The 23,359-nt window shown below is 42.1% G+C and overlaps 1 protein-coding gene across 12 annotated transcripts in view; it reads right to left on the minus strand.

The window, feature by feature from the left end:
• esrrga (estrogen-related receptor gamma a) overlaps positions 1 to 23,359 on the minus strand; it is an 87,052-nt gene that overhangs the window by 32,604 nt on the left and 31,089 nt on the right. For 9 of the 12 annotated variants that reach the window (XM_037247441.1, XM_037247446.1, XM_037247445.1 and 6 more), the window contains 3 exons: positions 17,705 to 17,863; positions 5,226 to 5,650; positions 1,515 to 1,643 (listed from right to left, as the gene is read on the minus strand). In XM_037247441.1, the coding sequence (XP_037103336.1) occupies positions 1,515 to 1,643; positions 5,226 to 5,650; positions 17,705 to 17,862 (712 nt within the window). In that variant the 5' untranslated portion in view covers position 17,863. Of the gene's footprint in view, positions 1 to 1,514; positions 1,644 to 5,225; positions 5,651 to 16,589; positions 16,677 to 17,704; positions 17,864 to 23,359 lie in introns of those variants that run through there. The other 3 variants (XM_037247444.1, XM_037247442.1, XM_037247452.1) reach the window with 2 other exon arrangements.

Consider the following 23,359-nt stretch of genomic DNA (forward strand, 5'->3'; position numbering starts at 1 on the left):
AAATGTCTTTTCAATGGTTGGTTGCCTTTTTTGTTTGCTAAATAACATTTGGAAAAAGTGGCACGATTTGGTGAAACACAAGAATGATTGATGCCAAAGCATCACCATTGTTTGTAAATTGAATAATATTGGATTTTTATTTTTTCGTTTTGCGAGTGATCTTCTTGATCCTAACTCGATTGTGTCCAACATTTGCTAAGGCTTCCTGATCATAATGTCAGTCCCACCAAATTATTTTATCCTGACTTCATGCGTACAATCAAAGCAATATTAGCAATATGTATGGATTTGTGATTGGCTGAAATGGAGATGATGGGACCTGAAGCGTGAATATTTCTGTTTAAATGACATTTGACGGCTTTTGTGTTTGAACTCTAGTTTTACGAGTATATAAATAAAAAAATAAAAAAACATTATCATCCCTTTCCAACTCTCGTTTCGTATGTCACTATACTGTAGGTAAACTGTACCTAATGTAATGTCCGGTCAGTGTACATCACCACGCTGGGATGGAGGAGAGCGCAAATGTAGAGGTGAGTGGATGGATGAAGTGGTTGCACAAGCATGAGTGGGAGAAGAGGAGGGCGGCGGAAAGACAAGAATGGATGGCGAGGAGGCTGCCGTGCGGCGGGCTGAGCCGCGTTCCCGGACCACGGCCGAGAAAAGGGAGGGCGGGGGGCGTCGTCCAGGTCTCCCATCAATTACAACCTTGACCCTCCTTCTCCCTCTGCTTTCTCTCACACACACTTTCTACTTCATTCGGCCACCCTGCCCCCCCACCTTGCCTCTCATCCTCCCCGGCCCCTCTCCTCAGCGCCTATAAATCAATCTCTTCTCCCAAGCCTCCTCCCTCCCGTTAGTCCCGTTTCTTAGACTTTCTCTATCGGCCGTCCTCTTCCTCCTTGCATGGCAGAAAGTGTGGTGGGAGTGGAAAGGTCAGAGGTGGGAAGACCAAAGGCAGAGAAAGAGGTAGAGGTACCAGGGGAGTGTGAAAAAGAGAAATGAGTGTATTTAATCAAAGTGGTGCCAGGGCAGTCATATCAGTTGTTCCTTTTCAGCACTGCTGGAGCAACTAATGTTACCTCATTTAGACATCACATATGTGTCGCGTGCATACTTGTATGTGTGTGTGTGTGTGTGTGTGGAGGGAGTGAGTGTAATGCATCAAGACAGACAATAAATCATGTGTAACAAGTGAATGAAAGCAATGAAACAGGAAATGAATCTATTGCATTACATATCACATCCTCATAAAAAATCAATCCCTGGAATGTGTCAAGAATTTCGTAGAAATTTATACAAATAGCAATGCGTATTTTTAACTTCGTATATGATGACAAATAATTCATTTATTTATTTTGGTTCAAATGTATATGAACCAAAAGAAGCAAAATGAACATTTTATAGGACTAAATTCTTGCATTTATTGGTTAGTTCTGCTTGTTCTGTATTTGAATGCAACGTGACTCGTGATTACTTTGCTCACAGCTAACGGAGAAAGATTAGGAAGAGACCTTTTCCCTTACCCTCCCTCAGCATGCCCACGTTCAGACACTTCATGAAGCGGCAAGCCTGGCACGACTTGCGTCTCCTCTTGGTGATTTCGCACTCGTTGGTGGCCGGACAGCTATATTCGATGTTGCCTGTGAAGGGAAGCGCAAAGGAGAGGGTTAAACTTGGGAAATGTGGTTGCTTGACGTCAGGACATGCTGTAAGAGAAAAACACCTTAGGAAAAGAGTTTGTACAATGAGCATCTATTTGATGCAAGAAGCTCTGTCTTAATAGCCAATATTGATCATTTTGTAGGCCTGATTTGTTGGTGTTATGTACCTGTTATGTATTTTGGAGACACAAGCTACAAAATTGACTTGAAGAGTTATATTGAACAATAAGATAAAAATATAAAACAGTTCTTTTTCTTCCCAAAGTTAAGTACATTGCCTCAGTAGCCGAGTAAGGCTCAAGTGTCTCCCAGTGAAAGAGAATAAACAGTGATTACTATTGACTGCTGCTGTGGGGAGGATGTTTTCTCATTACTCTGCTGATTAAGGGGGCTAGTTAGCTTGGGAAAAGGCTAAATGCACAAACTGGTCTTAATGGCTAACAAGACCCTCGTTAATTGGCCATGTTAGCGAAAGTAACTGGCTAAACATGCTAAACGCCAGGGAAACCTAATAGACGCCGCTAATGGCACATGTTAGCTCGCTATGTGGAAGATACTGGTGGAGCACATTAATTCAGCAATTACTTAGCGCTAAGGCTAGATGTGCTAATGACACCGAACCTTAGTTCGTAATGGGCCTCGTTAGCGCACACGAACTAGCTAAATGAATAAGTGCGCTAAAGAGACACTCACAGCTGGTGATTTGCAGCACCTTGACTCAAAACTGGTTTGCATGAAGGATGCTACATAGTAAACATATTATATCGGCCTGCATTAGTAGCGAGTGGGCTGCTCTTTGTATGCTATGACATCCTTCATGGAGAGAGGTTCAAATGTAGCAAGATGTAATAGCTCCACAGGAGCGCATGCGTCTTTAGTTCTGCCCACATGCCTCTTCTTAGACACTGAAGGTGGGCTTATAGAAGCCAATGATTCTTCTCGGAGGCTTCTTTGTATAACGTGCAGACGGTCGGTGTCCAAGGGGGGAGGGGGGGGGATATATGAGGGCCTCAAATCCCCTGCAATCTCCTTTGAGGTGTGTGCGTATGTGTGTCCACATGCTGCATTACAATTGACCGCCTTTGTTGAGTGTGTGCAACATGAAGGCTTGAGTCTACAAAGTGCGCAATATACACCCGGTGATGAATTATGCTTTTGTTTTGTAGCAAAGCACCAACCCTTCCATTATAAATTTGATGGATACATTTTCTGCCATTTGGTACTATGTAAAATGTTTCCATGTTGTGTAAATCTTGTAGGATTTATATTTACAATATCTTTACCACCACTTGGTCTGACCAAAAGCCGTCTTTGGCTTTGTACCTTTCATTCTGTGGCTCTCGTTTCATTTCATCCCGTCATTCCACACCCACACTCGCCTTTATGCATCCCCCCTCTCTCAATAAGCGGGTGATAGATGCTCGTTGTCAGGTGTTGCTGGACTGACGCCACAGAAACAGCAGCTGCCACAGCCACTTCTTCCATGCTGTGATGCGCACACAAACACAAACTCTCTCTCCTTCTCACACGCACACATAGAAAACACAAACTCTACATCCACATGCCTGGCTTCCATCCTCCATCATCTCCATTCCAATATTTCTTCTATAAAGGCATTGTTTATTCAAAGGCTTGCTCTCTTCCTCTTCTACTACTTTTCTACTCCACGCTCTCCTCCCCGTCCAGCTGGAGGTGTTTTTTTGGTGATTACCTGCGGTTTTATTGGCTAATGGCTTGAAACACACCAATATGGCTGCCACTGCCCATCTGAGCCTGGCCCCGCATCCAGCCAAGGCACACAACTTTGAGACACACAACTCGTGCATAAACACGGGCACATATGCACACCCATATTACTGACGTGCATGCTCGCCAACGTGCGCAGACACTGTGTGGAAGAGTTTGGCTTGCGCGGTGGCCAATGATAATGTCATGACCCATTTGCTCCAAGAGGTCTAAGAATAAATGAGAGCCAAACATATGAACTGTAATGATAGGTAAATCTACATAAATTTGTAGGAGTAGGTTGGAAAACAAATTGTTGACTAGTTATAAAAAGAATACTTCATAATGGTATGAATTGAGCCCTGCCCCAAAATGTTTTTAACAAGGGAAAATAGCATTATGGTGCAAAACATATTATAAAAATCACAATAAAAAAGAATGTAACATATCAAGCAGCAGAAATCAGGAAGTTGGTTCAAAATTCAATTTCAAGCCCCAAAAATTGATGCAGTGACAACTCCTGACTTCAAAACTAGTCCAGTCAATATCCAAAATATTAATATTATTTTTTTAATATATTTGGTGTTTTACATATTTTTAAAAAAATACTGTAACTCCTATATTGAATCCCATTACATCGTCCAGCTGTACCTGAAGTGTCCATATGCGAACCTTTTGTGACAGTGGCCCAATAATAGTCAAGCATTGTGACCTCGAGCCTGACCTGCAACATATATCTACAGTAAAGGAAGGGTGGGGATTACAAGTGGAGTGAAAATGATGGAACAAAAACCAGGCGGACGCGCAAGGTCACACTGCCAAATAAGCTGGGCATCATATCTAGACAGTGGCAGTGCGCTTGTGTTTAATCTGTAAGCGAGTCCTCACCTATTGAACTTTTAACAAGCTCTCCAAATGAAATGGGCCACGTGGACAGTTTAGACAGGGCAGCAATTGCGGATGAATTAAGGGTCAAAGCAACACACGGCGTGATTACAAGGTCATGTGTATGTGTGTGCGTGGGAGGTGCGTGTGACAGTCTATTTAAGTGGGAGTTTGTGCGTTTATCTCGACACGTGTGGGGCCCAATCTCTTTGTCGGGCATGGACCTGATCTCATCCCATAATAAACACATACAGGTCAGCTGCGGGTTGTGAGCATCTAGTGGATATAAGGCGTCCATCCCCCTTGTGTCTTGCCCCCTTTTTTTGCCCCCCCCTACCCCTCTGGGGTTTTACTGGGAAAGCTGCTTATCAGAAGCAAAAGAAAACAGCGACGGCCAGGTGGATGGATGGAAGGGCAGATAGATGAATCCTGTCTGATATGACTGACCGACTCAATAGATCAAAGATGGCCGGACCGCTGACTGCTAGGAAACAGAGTTTTCCTGTAGCAAAATGACTGACAAGCGTGCTGACTTGACAACTGACTGACGGGCCCATTAGTCCTCTCTAACTTGAACCAATCTGGTTAATCATAGACATCCACCAGGTCAGTTTGTTGTTCATGTGGGGGAGGTGGGGGGCATATTGCACAAGACTTCAATTCGAGTCTGGTCCACTTACTCAACTATCATGACCATACCAGGAAATCAAAAATGGTGGCAATAGCTCAATTTATAAATAGTCATTGTTGTAGATTAATGAAGCCGTAAAAATAGGGGATCTGAACTGGATTCTTGAGGGACTCCTGTGTGAGATCCAGGAAAAGACCCATGAGCTGCATCCTCAGTTGGACATCCTTCCTCAGAATGTATTTTCTGTGCTATATTAAGTGTACCAAGTCTAAAAAGCAAATATGGATGCAGACAAGAGCAAAGGGGATTAAGAAACCAACCTTGAATGGTGCGTTTGAAGAAGGCCTTGCAGGCCTCGCACGATGCCACACCATAGTGGTAGCCGGAAGCAATGTCCCCGCAGACCAGACACAACCTCTTGGGCATGGAATTCAACATGTACTCGCACTTTATCTGCGAATCTTCCCCGATCGTTGACGAGCAGTCCTCGTAGCGCTTTGATCCGGGGCCGCCGGCGGGACCCAAGGCCCCCGCGCCGGAGCCGTAGAGACTCGGGGAGTCTAAACCGTTGGGGTGGCCGTTCATGGTGGACGAATAGGAGCCTGACGCGTCACTGGAGCCGCCGGGGGAGTGATGGTTTAGACTGTCGGTCAGGGAGGCGGGGCTGGATGGCTCGGTTTTTATATACGAGGACGGACAGTTGGACTCTAGGTGGCGCTCCTTACTGGACATTCTGCAGAGAAGCCTGGGAAGAGAATCAGAAAACGAGAGAGGGAATTTATTTAAATGGGGTGCAATTTTGATGAAAACTTGCCTCCGAACCAACCTTGTTTTTCTTTCGTTCTGATTGGTTTAGAATGAAATGAAAAATACTGGACTGACGGCCATTAGAACTGTGGAAATGTGAAAAGTGAAAAGTGGAAAAGTGAAAATGAAGCAAATCTTTGCAGCTATTTTTTACATCCATTACTCTACCTAACGTAAAAATCCTTCTCCAAATTGTTCCTAAGTTACAAGAAGCATAGACTTGTCTAAAATGTCTTGGTTGGATAAAAAAAATTAAGATTCAAAGGGGCCTAAGACCAATCCGGTAATTGATTAATTAATTGATTGCAGGTCGTGTCACTCTGCTTATGTATGCTTCCTCACATGCTACAAAGCTCTTAAAAATCCATCCATCGTTACGCTTTTTTCACCTCGTTCATTTGACAAAGGTAGGTTGGTAGGTTAAAAAAAAAGAAAGGGAACCACTAGGGGCAGCCTCTGTAGGACAGAGCAGCAGGGAGCCATATGCACTATCACACACTCACTCACACACACACACACACACACACACACACACACACACACACACACACACACACACACAGTCAGCACATGAGCATGCTTGGGGCCGGTCGCTCATCCGTCACTCGCCAGTCAATAGGCGCTTGTTCAACATGAAGGTAATCAGTAAGCAGCCTCTTTGCTGCTCCATCATCACAAAGACAGCCACACACACACTCATCCACACCCACAAACACACATTGGTGGCTGAAGAATTTAAGAGCTGCACAGAATACTTGAAAAGACAACAATAACATTTCCTTTCGTGATCAAATCGGTTCCTCTTCTTTTCTCGGTACAAATCTTTGACATACTCTCCGAGGAGAGTGTTGTTAATGCCAATTGCAATTAACAACTATCTTCTCGCTGTCTATTTCTCCCCTTCCCATCTTTTGTCCACTTTACTATCTTTCTGCCTGTCTCCCTATCACCTCCTATTCACTGCCATCTATCTCTTTCTCATGGTCTTTGCATTGCCATGCTCTTTCTCTCACTCTGCCACTAAACCTCACCCTCCTTTCCCTCCTCTCTCTCGTCATTGTTAAAGGCAGAACGCACAAAAGGGGGTTTTAATTAAGGCAGGATGCTGCTAAACGAGGGGCTTCTAAAGTCCAGTCGGCCTGTAAAAGATCCCCGTTCTACTGGGACCCATAAAACACAGACAGTGTCTTGGCGAAGAATGGGCTGCTTGGGAAAAGGAAGGCTCGGGTGGGGGTTGGGGGACACGGAGTGGATATAGACAAGGGAAGCAGGTAGGCTGACTGTCAACCAAAGCGGGAGATGGTCAATATCAGGAAAGAAAATTGGCTAATTAACTAGACATTTTAAATACCTAATGACAATATTTTTTTCCTTGTCTGCTTTGAATGCAATTCAACACATTCAAAAAATATATGGAGTAAAGCCAATACTAAGGAATAAAGGTGCAGTCAAAGTATAGACATAAACCTAATCTTGAAGATTACCAAAATGGCCGCAGAATGGTGAAACATGCCTTAAAGGACTTTGATTTTAACCATCCAATATTTCTCCCTTGCCCCAGTCCTTCTAATTCGGCGGGTCCATTAATGGAAGCTTTGTGCTATCCAGCAATGCTCATAAATCCATTTATCTGATGCTCAGGCAGGCCTTTAGTTAAGGATGAAGGAAAAAGTTTCCGGATGCAAATCAAGACAGGGGAGAGACGTTCTGTATATATACAGGGAAGGTGTTAGAAAGGGTGGCAGAAATGAGTGATGGGATGGAGATGGATCACTCTGATTCATCGGCTGAAGGAAGTGAAAACACAGTGATGACAGAAAAAAAAAAGGCAGCAGAGCCATTTAAGCAGATGACGCGATGGCGATGATTTAATCTCGCTCTTTATGCACTTTTGTGCCCCTCCCTTTCCGACGTCAATCCCTCAGAGTGTCATTAAGTGAACGAGTTTAAGTGCCAAAAGATCCCATTTTTTCCCTCTTTTTCTTCTTTCTCCCTCACTCACACCTTTTCTCTCTGCTTATAAATGAAAAATAATGGCCCTGGAAGGGGGAGGACTCAAAGAAGAATGGGAGGACATGCGAGGAGGTGGAGGAGTGGAGGAAAGAAGATTAAGAAATCAGTCAGTGCACTGTGCCGAGCGAGAGGTTGAATGCATTTATGTATGTATGTTATCAGTATAATTATGTCGCTATGTAGCGGCGGCTCACTGCTGAAAGAGCAATCTTATTGTGCCTGTGTGCTCTCCGGATGAGCGTTAAAAGAGGAGGAAAGGCTTGGCGCTCATCGTTCCTTTATGTTTTTAAGTGTTTCAAAAGATTTCTATAAAGAGGAGAGGTCTGGAGGTGTGCGTTCAAAGACGCAAGCTGAGAATTACCAGATGAGGCCAGCATGTATCGATGTTTTGCTTTTGTCATTTAAAGGGTTTAGTTTGCGTCATTAATAAATGATCGGGAAAGTGAGCGATCATCAAAATAATAAAAAATGTATCCCAAAAATGTCTTAATAATTATAATTTTGGATTGACTCTGTGGGGATGGTAATAATTGAATGTGATCTGTTTGAATTTTCCAACTTTAATCGACACTACATTATATTCACAGATAATACCACGGGGTTGATCAAATAGTTAGTTATGGAGTCCCGCAAGGGTCTGTCCTAGGACCACTTCTTTTCAAATCTTTACGGGCTTCCCATTAGGAAACACTGCACTAATTTCCATTATTAAGGAAAGTTCATTGATCAATGCAACTGATTCTGCCATCCAAATTTCAGGTGACTATATACAGCCAAATTATTGATCTGAATTAATACATTACTAGTATTTGTGTTTCCCCCCTCTATGTTAGTTAAAGTGAAGATTTAAAGTTTGTATATATTCATGGTTGCGCCTCAAATATCGCTAAGTGTTACGTAATTCCTAAGTTACTTTGACATCATATATTCAGGAGGTTAATTTATCTGTCTTTTAGTATGAGGCAACACACACACACACACACGCACACACATCAAAACTATAAAGCTGACTGCCTTGCCTTGTCTCCATTCCCTGATCAAGCTGTGTTATTTTCTCCTCCTCGTCTTTCCTCTTGTGTTGATCACCCTTCTCTTCTTGAGGGAATGGCAAGTAACAGAGAGAACAGAGTGATGTTTGGAGTAGTGAAAAGGAACGGAGGGGCAGGAGGGAACGAGTGTTTTGTCTCGGTGTCGCGAGTGAAGGTGGTCCAGCAAGCTGTCATTAGAGTGGAGGTCTGATGCAGCGGCCTGACAACTGGCAGAGGCAAACATACAATCATCGTATTAGAGCCACTCTGCCTCACTCTGTCTCCGTGCCGCTCGAGCTCTATTTTTCTGAACACACTCTTTTATTATATGAGATCTGTGGACTGCCACCTCCAAAGTGAGTCGGAAAACAACTCCAAACTGTTTGTGAACCACCTCGAGGAACCGGGGAAAAAAATCACCTTGAGCAAGTCAGACTTTTAGTTAAAAAGACCATCTTGAGAAAAATTGCATTTCTTCATTCAGAAATTGTGTGTTGAGAATTGTAGAAGTTGAGCAGGAATGCCAAAAGAAAATAAATGAGGCTGTGGTGAAAATCACAGCATATCACCTCAATCTCCAGATATCATACAAATGGTACAATGATATGGCTTGGCTGTGAGCAGCATGAGATCTGACACCAGAACAATCTGATTGGTTGCTTGGTAATGTCTTAACGTCACTTATTTTGCATTCAATTATTTATCTATTATTATTTATTTTTTATGTATTATACTGCCACCAGGTGGCCAAGGCCCATACACCGGAAGGAGCAGCACAATTGCAATTAATTAATCATGATGTATAAACTTTTTTATTATTTATATTATCTTTAATTATGTTATTAGGCTGCTATAATGTTTTATAGTGTGCAATATTATAAGTGCTATTTTTTGGGGGGGATGCTGGATCGGATTCATCGCATTTTCTTTTATTCTAATGGGGGAAGATGATTTGTGTTTTGCATCGCTCAGCCTTCACACATGAGGGGAAAACATATTTTTGACACATAATGGAATTAGTGACAATGCAATTCCCTCTGTGACACACAAAGCTAGCAGATCAGAGTATAGTCATTTCTCAGTATTCAGATAAGAGATCTTTTGATGCTTAACTGCCATTGTGAGAAAGCACCCCAAGTGAGCCTAAATTCTTCCAGTGAACCTTTTGTTTAAACATAACCGTAAGTCGATGAAAGCCACTTGTAGGAAAATACATTTGACAAACATAAGTAGAAAATCCAATCTATACGGAGAAGAAGAGGAGGCATGGAAGGGGGAGGAGGAGGAGGAGCAAGCCAAGGCAAAAGAGGCTGAAGAAAGCATTAGAGGAAGAGACGGCAGAAGTGCTGACAATGTCGCCACCGCAGGCTGGCTAATACCTTTCCATCACACCCAGCATTGTGCTCGCCATGCTGATAAGAACACACAGTCCAATAAGCAAAAAAAAAAAATTGTCACAATTCTATCTGTATGATACTAGCAATGCTTTGGAATGGAAAAGACGGACGGGGGTATGCATTGAATTAAAGAATGGGGTAAGGAGAGAAGTCAAAGAAAGTCCTTTTATATTTCCATAGTCAAATGAATAAAATGATTTCATCAATAAGCTGAATTGCCTTTTCAGGGGCTTATGTAGCAGGGTTGCTGAACTGCTTGTCAGCTGCTTAGTTCGATGCGTGAGGGTGCCAGCATGCACAAACAACACGGCCTGCACATGGTTTGTTCACAGGGAAGTGTACACTGTACACTGTCTGAAAAGTGTCTCAGTCTAAGTTTCCCATTGGACATGATGTGTTGTTAGACACGATTTTATGTACAAAATTTAGAGTTTATTGAAAAAAATAATTTACAAAAAATATTTAAATACAAAAAAACCCAAAAGTAGCTTATTAAAATTATTAACAGCATGTACAGCTCAAAAACATGATTTTGGGGGGGACATGAGTTTAAAAAATGTTTCCAAAGACCCGAAACAAGCATTCTGCAAGCTGACTTCCCTTCCGTAGCTAAATCCTGCTTCACCATATTTGCCTTGAACTGCAGACCTCCAACCACTACTGGGTTTATATTCCATTAGCGATTCTTTAATGTTATCAGGACCTAAACCGTTCCACAATTTACAGATCAGCACCAGAATTTTAAAATCTATTCTACAGCTGCCCGTGAGCCAGCGCAAAGCCTTTAGGATACAAAATTATTGTGGTCGCCAAAATAAATAGCATGGAGTGCCTAAGCTCCAAAGTGTGATATTTCCTATTTTGCAGCAGTCTCAATTGGATCATTTGTCCCCCTCCAAAAAAGTACACCAACATTTTGCCTATGTGTCAACGCAAGCTTCTGTTTATTTGTATAGAGTCACAGTGTGTAGATGATTATAGTTGTTACACGGGACAAAAGTGAATAGAGGAAAATAAAATCCAACAGCGAGAGTTGATTCCAACCACTTTCCCTCCCACTGAGCCCACTTTCTATCATCTTTTGGACCTTTTCTTGCTATGTCTGCATCTCATACAAACACACTCTTGCCACGACACATCAAACACACACACCAGGGAGCAGATCAATTGTTACAGTGTTAGGCGTGCAGGAAACCTGTAATTCTCTTCATTGGCTGCAGAATAAACCCCTGATTACATACAATCAATGCCATAATGGCCAACACGCGTTGTGCCCAATGGGCTGTCGGCCAGTGAAGCCAGCACGTGTGGTGCTATTTTTCTGACTGATGAATATCAATCATTACAGATACTACACATTCAAAAGGATACATGGACAAAAGTCACAGTCAAAAGTCAATGTTTGTCTATGTTCATTTTTAAGCTAACGAGACTATGCAAGAAACGAGTGGCACGATGAATAAAGCAATGGGATGCATTACTTGCTGTAACCAGCAGAGGTGCTGTTGTTTCAGAAGCACAATGTGATATGAGCTAAAGGGCAACTATACATACACACAGACCGATGGCACACCTACGTCTGGCATCATTATTCCTTACAACATCGATTGCCAAACAGGCGTTCAAAACATTCATCGAGATTCTCCATAGAAAAACACAACTGTCTCAAATCGTCTTTCCCCATTGAAATGAACGGATATGCTACAAATGTCTTCCTGCTCCATATTGTGCTCCTTCAGGTATGCACACCTTGGCCAGCAGAAAAAAATTAAAGAGAATGAAAAAAATATGAGCATACTGGATCCAAAATACCTGAAAAATATGTTTTTAACATGTTCCTGTATGTGAACAAAAAAATACAATTGTTTAGTACACTAGACAGCCACACACAAACAGAGACGCAGGTAGACGCCACACAGTGCATTTGTGATGAAGGCTAAGACTTACAAGAGGCCCACTAGTGGGGCTATTAGGATGCATCCTGGGGTTTGTAAAGTTTACACACCCACATTCTCCACAAGTGAATGGATGAGCAGTCGGGGGGGGTGCGCACACACGCAGGGCAAGCTCAGCCAAACGCTATTGATTAGGAATTATGAGCTTTTCTAACAGCAGCCAGCAACTGAGGAATTTTGAGTTTATCGTCGCACGGTGCACATGTTAAAAGCGCTACCACTGAGGAGGCTTTCTTCAACATTCCAAATGAAGACATTCCCCTTCTTTGTGCGTGAGTGTAGTAAAAGATGAGCTGGATTTGACGGTCGGTGTGTGTGTGTGTGTCAACACATGAGCAGGGGGAGCTTGTTTGGTGTTCAAACGTTGTCAGATGAGAATCATAATGATTTAGGTCATTTTCTGGTGAGCACCAGCTGATAAATGTGTTGCTGTCTGCTGCTATCTTTGTCACCCCGTACACCTCCCCTCTCTCTATCCCTGTACCCCCCCCCACTACCTATTCCTTGGTAACCCCTCCTTCTCTGTTTTTTTTTATCAGCTGTGTCATTGTGTTCATGAGAGTGGTTGTCCACTGTGAGAACAGTGTTGAAAACCGCAAAAATACTCACAGGCATATATTTTTTACCTACTGTGAAAATAATGACTATTATTATTATTACAGCTTACTGAATACCTGAGAGTAATTATGACTTTTATTCATCTGTGTTTGTATGATTACGGAGGGAACACTAGAAGGAGCCGCACAATGAATTGGATCGAAGCATGAAACGGATGCCCAAACTGTTTAACTCTTTAAATTAATTCCAATTATTTTTTTTACTTTGTTTTTATAACTTACAATACTATAGAGTGCTATTTTTAAAACACCAAAAAAAACAACATTCGTTGATTGGTTTTGGAAAGGCTGGAACAGTTTACTGGCATTTCCATTCATTTCAATAGGGAAAGATGATTTGGGATACGTGCGCTTTGAGTTACGAACACCGTCGTGAAAAGGATTAAGCTTGCATGTCCCAAAAAATATCTGTAAGTGATTTAAATGAGTAGTGACTTGATCCAACGTGTTATGTGCACGCCTTCAGATGACGGTGGAAGAAAATGTGCATACATAAAAGGATGGAAATTGGCTGGTGCTTTTAGAAAAGAAAGGTCAATGATCAAGGTTAGTGTTCGTCTCCTGTGCGCGTGCATGTGAGTGTCTTCAAAGTGTTATCAACAAGTATTTGTGGAGCAACAGCCTTTTTTTTCCCCCCACATACTTCTCGTGACATTTCTCTTCCCGCTACCTCACACTTGGACAGATAGAGAGCCGAGTAACAGATGAAATTGCACAGAAGTATAATAAAAATAAGCACTTAAAAACCCCAAAATATCCTGAATCGGATTAAAAGCACATATTTTTATTAAGCAGATGGTGAAAGAGGATTTCCACTCTAGTAAATATGACAGGGCTTTCAAATGTGAGACAGGAGGGAGCGCGAGGGCAGGATGTGGAGAAGCGACAAGGAGGAAATGTGGAGGCAAAGGAGAGAGAAAGGCCGTAAAAGCCGGGGAGCGGAGTGCGCGTAGTAAAAACGGGAGTACATTTGAGGCAATGAGGAGGGGAGGGGGCGAGTGCAGAAGAGGATAAGTAGAAATGGAGGCGAGGAGACACAAGTGAGCTGAATTCTTTAAGCAGATCAGATTGGAGGAAATTGGGCTGTCACGACAGGATTGCCATGATTTACACCTATCCATCACGCTCGATGACGACCAGAAGAACGATGGACAATAAGGCACGCCGGCCCGAAAACGTCAAAATCCTGCCTAAATATTCACCCTTTCCCTCCAGCCACCCTGTTTCTATACTAACTAATAATTTCAAAAGGCATACTTTTGGAATATGGGGGGAAGCGGGAGTACCTGGAGAAATTTGGATTCTATTCAGTTTGTTCCATGTTTTGGTCAGTCCTACTCTTTGTGTCCACCATTCAGGTCCCGCCAGCCGCTTGTGTGTGGCTTGTTCTGGTGTCACCCACAAATTTATTTATTTATTTATTTTATTTTTATTTTTTTTTACGAGTGCATTTTTTGTGGGAGGATATTTCTCTCAATTTCTCAGTGATTAAAGTATGACTCCTAATTGAAAGTTTTCTGATGTTCTTAATCAAGATTGTCTAAGGTCTCTCCTTGATGCCATTCAAAATATCAATATCATTAATCAATATGAACAGCTGTGTTCATGAAGGTGAAGAATGTAAGGTGAAAGAAGAAAATGTCCACCAGTAACCACCATCCAGTATATTTGCCCGCAGCACATTTTATGGTCATATTCTGCTGACATTCCTCCTCCTCTCTGCCCCTGATCTTGCTGCTTTTACCTCCCTTGCACTCTCACCTCCCCCCTTCCTCCTCTCACTTTGGCCCATGCACCTTCAAGCTTGGTGTCCAGACCATCTGTTAAGGAATCTAATTCACATCCACTCATAATCAGGTTTGGAGAGTCCGCTGCCACTGTCTGCTGCATCTGTGCTTACGTTTTGTAGGGAGGAATATACGTTGACTTCTGACCTCCACTCTGTATGTTTGTTTCTGTATATGCGTGTGTGTGTGTGTGTGTATGTGTATGTGTGTGTGAGCGGAGGTGAAGGGGGGTGGAAGTTAATGAGAGGTGAGTGTCTGAAAGTCTGTCTCTCTCTTTCTCCCTCTCGCTCTCTCTCTGCCCCGCCAGTAATCCTCTTCTATAAATCTGCAATCCAATCAGCGTTGTCCACAGACACACACAAACGCACGCTCACACAAACACACACTCGCATGCGCGCATGCATGCTCGTGGAGCTGTTGTGAGGCCCATCTGTGTGTTAAGGCAATCTGCTTTATCATTATGATTACATTGGGCTCAGTTTACAGCAAGTCAATGTGTGTATGGTGTGTGTATGTGTGTTGGCATTTGCGTGTATGTGTGTGTGCCATTGGTGCGTGGCTGGCTGACATTAATCACATTCCCATGGTTTGATGGCCTAAATAAAATGGGGAGTAATATTGTTGTCGTCCAATGAAAACAGCAGAACTCCAAACACAAATTAAACATATCTGCCGAATTACCTTGCAACTTTATGGCACCATCTGAAAATATGGCAGAACAAAACTCAACAAAAATAAAAATGAATAAAATATGCAAGAAGTATTCATTTTTCATTAATAAAGTAAAACATTGTCTTTCTAAAAGCGTGACGTGAATTGTAATGTCTACAATCTATAAGTCTTATAAACTATTTCACATGAGTTTGAATTTCAATCCGTAGGCACAGCAATTGCAGTGTGCACATGTGTGTGTGCACATGTGTGTGTGCACGTGTGTGTGTGCGTGCGTGTGTGTGTATTGTAAACAGTGTAAATAAATCCCATCAACACAGTTGGAGTCCGCACACCGTGAGTGTTCATGAGATCCGATGCTGACCTTCTGCTCGCGTGTGAATGTGATGATCGTCAAACATTTTCTTTTTGATAGCCTCTGGCAATAACACAAATTATTTAATATTGGGAATAAGTACATCATTTACTTTATCTGTGATTTCTGGGTCCAGATATAGTTTTTAAAAATTTGATTACCTTATGTTGCTGCATGTGAAGGGCAAAATATTAAAACGGCTTATCAAATGCTTTGAGGGCGTTTGCCAGAATAGTGTAAATATTGTGACGGATAGCATCCAGTTGTATCTAATGACGTGTCTTATTATGCAAAGTATCTTGAGTACAATATGAAAATAAAGATAAAACAAAATGTAACAGTTTTTTCTGTCTAAGGCAATTGTGTCACACACACTCACTCACAGGTACACACTGGCGGACACATACACACACACACACACACACACACACACACACACACAAAGAGGGCGCATGGAGCGGTCCCCTCCATGATTGGCCGAGAGACTGCGTGAGAAAGGCTCGGCAGACCTCTAATTGGCTTGACCCAGACTAACCCTGAAATCCTATTGGCCTAAGACTTCCAGTCTCCACACAAAACACACACACATATGCACACAGACACACAGACAGACACACACACACACGCACGCACTGACACGCGCTTAAAACTGAAGGGCTACGAAAGTTCCAGCCCGATAATACAGTCGTTTATCGATAGCGCGGCAAAAGCTTATAAATGAATTTAACAATAACGGACATTCATTCATTCATTCATTCATTCATGCATTCATGCATTCATGCATTCATTCATGCGTTCATTCATTCATTCATTCATTCATTCATCCATCCGTTCCTTCGTTCGTTCGTTCGTTCTTTTATTCATTCATTCATCCAATTTCCAAACTGCTAATCCTCGTACCATGAAAAAAATAATCACACTTACAGCCCATGAGGCTTTCGGTAGACTAGCAATGAAGACAATAAGCTGCAATTTCATGTCATACATATTTGCATAAATGCCACGACTCAATAAAAACATAAAATGCTAATTAGGAGTAAATCGCATACTTACAATGAGAATACGGCGTGTCTACGGCTTGGTCACACAAACTCAGAATGATTAAAAGACTGAACAAGTGAGAGACGTCAGGCAGCGAGAGAGGAAGAGGAATGTGCTCGCTGTGTTTAGACATGAAACAAGTTGCGTATTTACAGTTGTGCTTCTAAATATGGAAAGTTTCAGTTTACTTGTTTGGTGTTAGTTAAAGTTTCTTTTAAGGCTTAATTCTATTATTGTCTTGTCCTTGAGCCTAAAAATTAAGAGCACAATGTCGTACGTTATGTAAATATGTACCATTACAAGAATAATGAAGCTGTGTTTAATAGTTAATTGTAGACTTTATCTCACCATTACGTTTTACACTATAGAGGATTTTATATTTCTAGTGCCATCATTTAGTTTTGTATCAAAGTTAACAAAATACTTCCGGGTTCAAAGAAAATTGATGGTCAGATGGGTGGAACCATTATGATTTTGCCGAGCAGATTGTTAATACTAAATTCCTGAACCTGAAAACCTGAAAATTGTTTTTCTCCTTTATACTGCTAATCTTGCAGGATATTTCAGAAAAGTTCCAGGACAGGTGCAACCAAAGATTTATTTCAAACTCAAACTACGAGTTATCCCCTTCAATGTGGGCCAGACTAACATGTGGCTGCTTCATTATGACAACGTGCCTGCTCACAATGCACTGAGCATCTGACAGTTCCTTGCCGAGAAGTCTGCCATTGTGCGGGAAAAACCTCCCTACTCACCCACACTGTCTGATTTCATTTTCATTTTTTGCTCAAGATCATGGGGGAGGGTGATCAAAAAGACCTGTTTTGAAGAAATGGACAATATCAAGTTGGCCATAATGACAGAGCTGAAGAGGATCCAGGAAGAAGCCTTCCAGGATGGAATGACAATTTGGCAGAAATGCTGGCAAAGTGTGTTCGACTTCAAGGAGATTACGTTAAAGGGGAAAACCTTTAGCTTGGATTTGAAAAATATCAGTCTTGGAACGATTCTCTTTGTCCAACCAAGTACCAGTGTTATGCCAGAAGGACTATGGTGAAAATAATTATCTCAACAATGTTATGGTGGTCGAGTTGCAGAAAGGAAGAAAGTCTTTCATTATGTGTTACCTTGGATTGTAGAGGGCATGTGGGTCTCTCATGTGGTTGGCCTCGAGAGGCTCGTAGCTCTGGTGCATCCTCCAGGCGCCAGCGCCGCATTTAACGTAAGTTGATTTGGAGCTGTCGTCAGTGCTGCTGTTCACCAGTGGGCCCTTCGATAAGTTCATTCTGGAAGACAGTAGTGACATTTTTCAGTTTTACTTGTTTGCAGAAAAGGTATAATGACAGAAGCAATTGTGCTTTTTGGCTAATACGTGGTTCAGCAATAAACAATCAAATAGATGACAATTTCAGTTCAAAAGGTACACATTAAATGGTTAGGATGAATGACAAATGCATATTCTCATGGGTTTACACATGCAGACTCTATGAATGTCTCCCTAAAATAAAATAACATTTTGTGGAGTTAAACATTAGTGGTATCAATAAAAACAATGACCAGGAATCAGCAGTCCATATCATTTAAACATGGTGCCTAAATATGTCAGTAAGTGCTTTTGTCAAGCAGGCTGCCTGGTTGAGGCTGCGAATAAGGCCATCAGATGGAGGGACTAAAAAGCCCCGGAGGGTGACGCACGATGTGTGAAATCAAAGGCAGTGCAGTGTCAGGGGAGAGGTTGTCGCTGGAATGATAAGGTCACCGCAGTCAATGCAATCAAAATTCTCCTTTGCGAAAAAACGTAAGTGATTATAACAGAAGGGCTGCCAGAGAGAAAAACGAGGCTTCTGTTGATGTCAAAGCATATTTTGCCTCTGTCATGTCGCTAAATAGCAAAAACCTAAAACTATGTATGACGCGGTAGAGTTCAAACTACAATAATGAACATAATTCCAGTTCTGGATGTGCCTAATATTGAAAACTGTAACGACAGTGCAAGTAGGGAGGAGTCGACCAATCCAGAAGCTCCCCCTCTCTCCCTCCCTCCATGTAGAGAGTGAAAGGTGGAGGGTGGGGTTGTGTAATTTGTTGGTTTTAGTTCCACTCTGGTGAATAGGACCAATCGATATCTTGCCGCTCCACACTCTTATTGGCTTTGCTTGCCATGTCACAATGCTATATAGACAGAAAACACTTCATAGTGCTTTTTTTTTTTCTTCCATTGTCCTGATGGTGCTAACAGAGGCCTTTTTAGTACAGTGCTATTAGTATTGCATCCAATCCCATAGACTTAATTCAGCCTAAAATATCCAAGAGTTTTTTCTTTTGTTTTTTCTTTTTTATAAAATAGTGTACTATATATTTTGGATGGAACAGTTGCATTTTTATTTGCGTTAGTTCAAAACAATCAAATCAAATATATACTACATTCCTAAATACTAAACTGCTCGTCATTTGATTTGAACAAAGTAAAAAGTGACCGTGAACTGTAATTCTGCTCATCCTATTCCTATCTTCACTGTGTGTGTGTGCGTACGCATGTGTGTGTGTGCGTACGCATGTGTGTGTGTGCGATGCTCTGACTCGCTCATGTGTTGCTGGCCCATCTGTGAACAGAATGACCATGGCAGTGTGTGAGTGCGTGTGTGTGTGTGACATGCAGATGTAGTGATTGATGAGACAGTTGCCATTCTTACTAATGCAAAAGGCACCTACCCCTGAAGGAAACAAATGCCACCGCATCCTCACACACACACACACACATACACACACACACACACACACACACACACACACACACACACACTGCACCCTAATTACCCTGCTACACAATGTGATGTCATCACAACACATGTGACATACAATAGTACTGCAGAAAATGCTACTTGTATTATTTTAGTATTACTAAGACTGTCTCTCAATGCACAAATTTTATCAATTGGAAATTGGTGCGGGGAATTAACAGCCGGAATCATCAGATGAAACCCAGGAACAGAAACCACTTTGACCTTATTATACACCACTGATGGGCGATCAATGAGAAGTTCCTATTTTGCCTTTTAAATGTAAATAAGACATACTACATTGGAAATTCAAATAGTCTAATGCTGTTCTGCATGTGCATGTTATGGTCATGTGTGTTAGGAAATTCATGCAAAAAAAGGACTTTGTTAATTGTTTTAGAGTGCTATTAATAGAGCATAAGTTCCAATACAGATTGTTTTGCATGTGCACTTCAGGGAAAGGGCTGTTTTATGGAGTTCATACAAAGTTCACTAAACAGAAATCAAGGTTATATGACGATTACTTGGAAGAGATTTGTTTTTTATTAATGACTTAAATGTTCATAAAAGATCAGTGGAAATGTTTTAATGGTGACTGCAAAACACAGCCGAATGCTAATACTTCTGCAACTACATTTTAGGGAGTTCAGACATGCACATCAAAAAGATTTTTATTGATAATTGTTCTGAATGTGAATCCTTTGACTGCAGCATGTCTTTTTAAAGTGCGTCACTGCAGTGGTTTACTTTTGTGCTCCTGCTAATGTTACGTTATGTTATGATAAAGTCTTTGCACTCTTTCTAAAGGATGACAACTTCATCTCTAAAGGTGTGCGCCTATATTGTTCATGTGTCTGCATCAGGGCAGATGGAGCTCAATGCAGTATTCCGTAGGTGTGTGTGCGAGTTCAAGCGGATGCACTTGTGTGTACACGTTAGCGTTAGCGACGGGAGCTGTTAGCGGGGCAGGCGGCAGATGGGCTGTCGTTCTTAATAGGGACTGAGCGGGTGCCGAAAGGTGACAGCTACGCACGGGAGGGGGAGGGATGGGCGTGCGGTGTTGGGAGGTAAATGGCGGAGGAAGTATGGGATAAAGCGGAGATAAATTATCCACGGTGAAGAAGAAGAAGTGTAAGGATCACCTGCGACGAGGCCTCCTGAGGGCACGCTGTGTTCACATTGCTGCCTGGATATACATTGTGATCTACTTGTGTATGTGTGTGTATAATGACTTTTTATTCATTTATTTATTCAAGATAAAACATTTTAACTTTTAATTATGTATGAATCAAAAACACTATATTTTCACAACCATGTCCCACACTAGAATTGAACTTGATTTCAAGATTTGATATGTTGTTGAAAGTTATTGTAAGAGTAAAAGTACGTGTCAGCTTGTTTTTGCATCGAAGGTTCAGTTTTATTTGGTTTAATAAATCGACGTCATTAAACTTATATTGACATTTTGTTAGGGTTCATTTATTTCTCAATAACATTTTGTTCATCTTTTTCACAATACAATGCTCCTCTTTGCTGTCGAATGAATAATCTTGAAGAAAAAAAACAGAAAAGTGCAAAAAGATTTGAGTGAGAAGGAAAAGAATCTAAAGTGAGACGTGCGTCTGCCACATGAAGCATGATGGCAAGATGAGTGCGGGAATATTTCACTGTCAGTCTGCAGTTGGCATGGTCATCCATTTCTTTCATTCTCCTCCCCTTTCAAATATATCCAATTCTTTTTGCCCCCCCGCCCCACTTTCCGCACGTAGCCCGACAACCGAATCATACAAGGCAGGACCTTTGGATGTCTCCTCTTCCTCTGTCTCACCTGCCTTCCCTCACACACGCCACCTCTCTGTCTAAATTTGGTCTATTGTGGCCCGGTCTGCGCTGTCTCCTCCCATTAGGGTTAGCTTTACAAGCCGCGAGCATCACATGATACACACACACACACACACACACACACACACACACACACACACACACACACACACACACGCGCACGCACACACACACACACGCACACACACGTGCACAATTTATCATATACTCGCCACATAATTTTTAGATTTAGTTTTGAACTTTTAGTGATTCTTTTAAATCACCATCGCTTCTAATCGCAAGATGCTTAACTGGTTTTCATTGTTGTTGTGACTGACAACAAACTCAAAACAACCAAGTGCTGTAGATAAAGTAAAAATCTGATGAAAATAAAAAAACTGTTAAATCTATTATTTAAAAACAGTTAATAAAGTAAAACACAACATAAAAGCCGAGTTGAAATACAAAGAAGAAAAATGAGTTAAAACTAAATTCTATTCAATTTTATCGCGTACATATAATGTCAGTCCGCTGCATATTTTTTGTGCTATGTGCATTACATTGTGTAGAAAAATGTCAGCGATGAGGCACGCTGCAGTTGTGTCAGGAGTTGAGGGTTTGGGTGCCTTGCTCATGGGCACCCTGACATGAGGAAACTGATGAGCTGCTCTGAAAAGGGATTCGGGATAAATAACCGCAATGAAGAAAGCCAGTCTTGCTTTTGTTTATTCAAGATGACGGAGAAAAAAAATAAAGCAAAGCACGTACTTCCACCCCTTAAAATGCTGTGCGGCTAACAAATATGACACTAAAAAATTTTTTAAATTAATGAAATTAAGTCTTATCATATTTTGAGGGTTTTTTCAACTATTATGATGCTTTTAGAAAACTTTTTTTTCATACTGCAACCTCACTTTAAAATAAGTGGAACATTCTCCTAATATTGCAACTTTGCAGTTTTGCAGAGATAATCAAAACTCCAACTGTGATAAGTTTCAAGTGAGGGTGGTGGAAAAAAAAAACCCCATTTCTACCACATTACGTAAACCTGTCAAATGAAGAAATAAAGTGCAAATCTCCATCAAAGTACAGGGAAGGTAAGCAGAATCCTTGAGAGTAAAATGACTTGATAGAAAGCAATAATCACCATAATCATGAATGCACATCGTGATGTATGGATCGGCCGGGCCGATGGATGCGGGAGGGGGAGCAGGGAATGGGATACAAGGGGTCTGAGGGGACGAGCAGGATTGCCCCTCACTATACATCACTCTCTGGTGTTCTTTCAATCAGCTCTTTGGCATTCAATCACACAACACACACACATGCACACGTTTGGCTCGGCGACGGTCTCACGGCTAATTGCGGGGAGTGTGTGTCACAGCTGGTACAGTCCCCTCGCACTGCTCTTTCAACACATCAAGGCCGCCATTGACCCATGACACGCACACACACGCTGACACGCGCGCGCGCTGATTGATTGGGGGGGTCAAATTCAAAACATCAAGGCTTGTCGTTTGACCGTCTTGATAGACAAATACAAAGTGAGACTTTTTTCTATAGCCGCAACTATGAAGACGCGGGTTGGGGAGCATGTTCTAGAATTTGTGTGTGCAGCCGTGTGTGTGCTCATGCGTCCGGCAGACGACGAGGTTAAAAGCTGGGGGGGTGTCAGACAAAAGCGGCCACCCCCACCCTCTCGTCTTCCTTCCTCCCACCTATCCCTCCATGTCTGACTCCTTTGCATCCCCCCTCCCTCCCTCCCTCCCTCCCTCCCTCCCTCCCTCTCTCCCTCTTTACGGGGAGCAAATTACTGCCGGAACGTTCGGACCCTTCACACCACAGCGAGGGCCGACGCTTGTGTGCGTGAGTGGACGTGAGGACAAACCTGAGAGAACACAAATGCCATCGGGACGGCCGAGCGGACGTATGAAAAAAGGGGAGGAATACCTCCTCTCTCGGCCAGCAGTGGGTCACACACACAAACACACAAACACACACAGCCAACAAATCAGCACGGCACATATTGACATGCCCTGACAGATGAATTAAGTAAATGATTTTATAAGGAGATTAAAAGGATTTTAATTTACGCAATCTCTCTTTGGTCGACACCCCCCTCCTCCTTTTCCCTCCTACCAGTCAGCTTCTCTCTCTCTATTGCTCTCTCCACTGCTCGCT

The sequence above is a fragment of the Syngnathus acus genome, chromosome 3, assembly GCF_901709675.1.
Source record: "Syngnathus acus chromosome 3, fSynAcu1.2, whole genome shotgun sequence".
Taxonomy (NCBI): domain Eukaryota; kingdom Metazoa; phylum Chordata; class Actinopteri; order Syngnathiformes; family Syngnathidae; genus Syngnathus; species Syngnathus acus.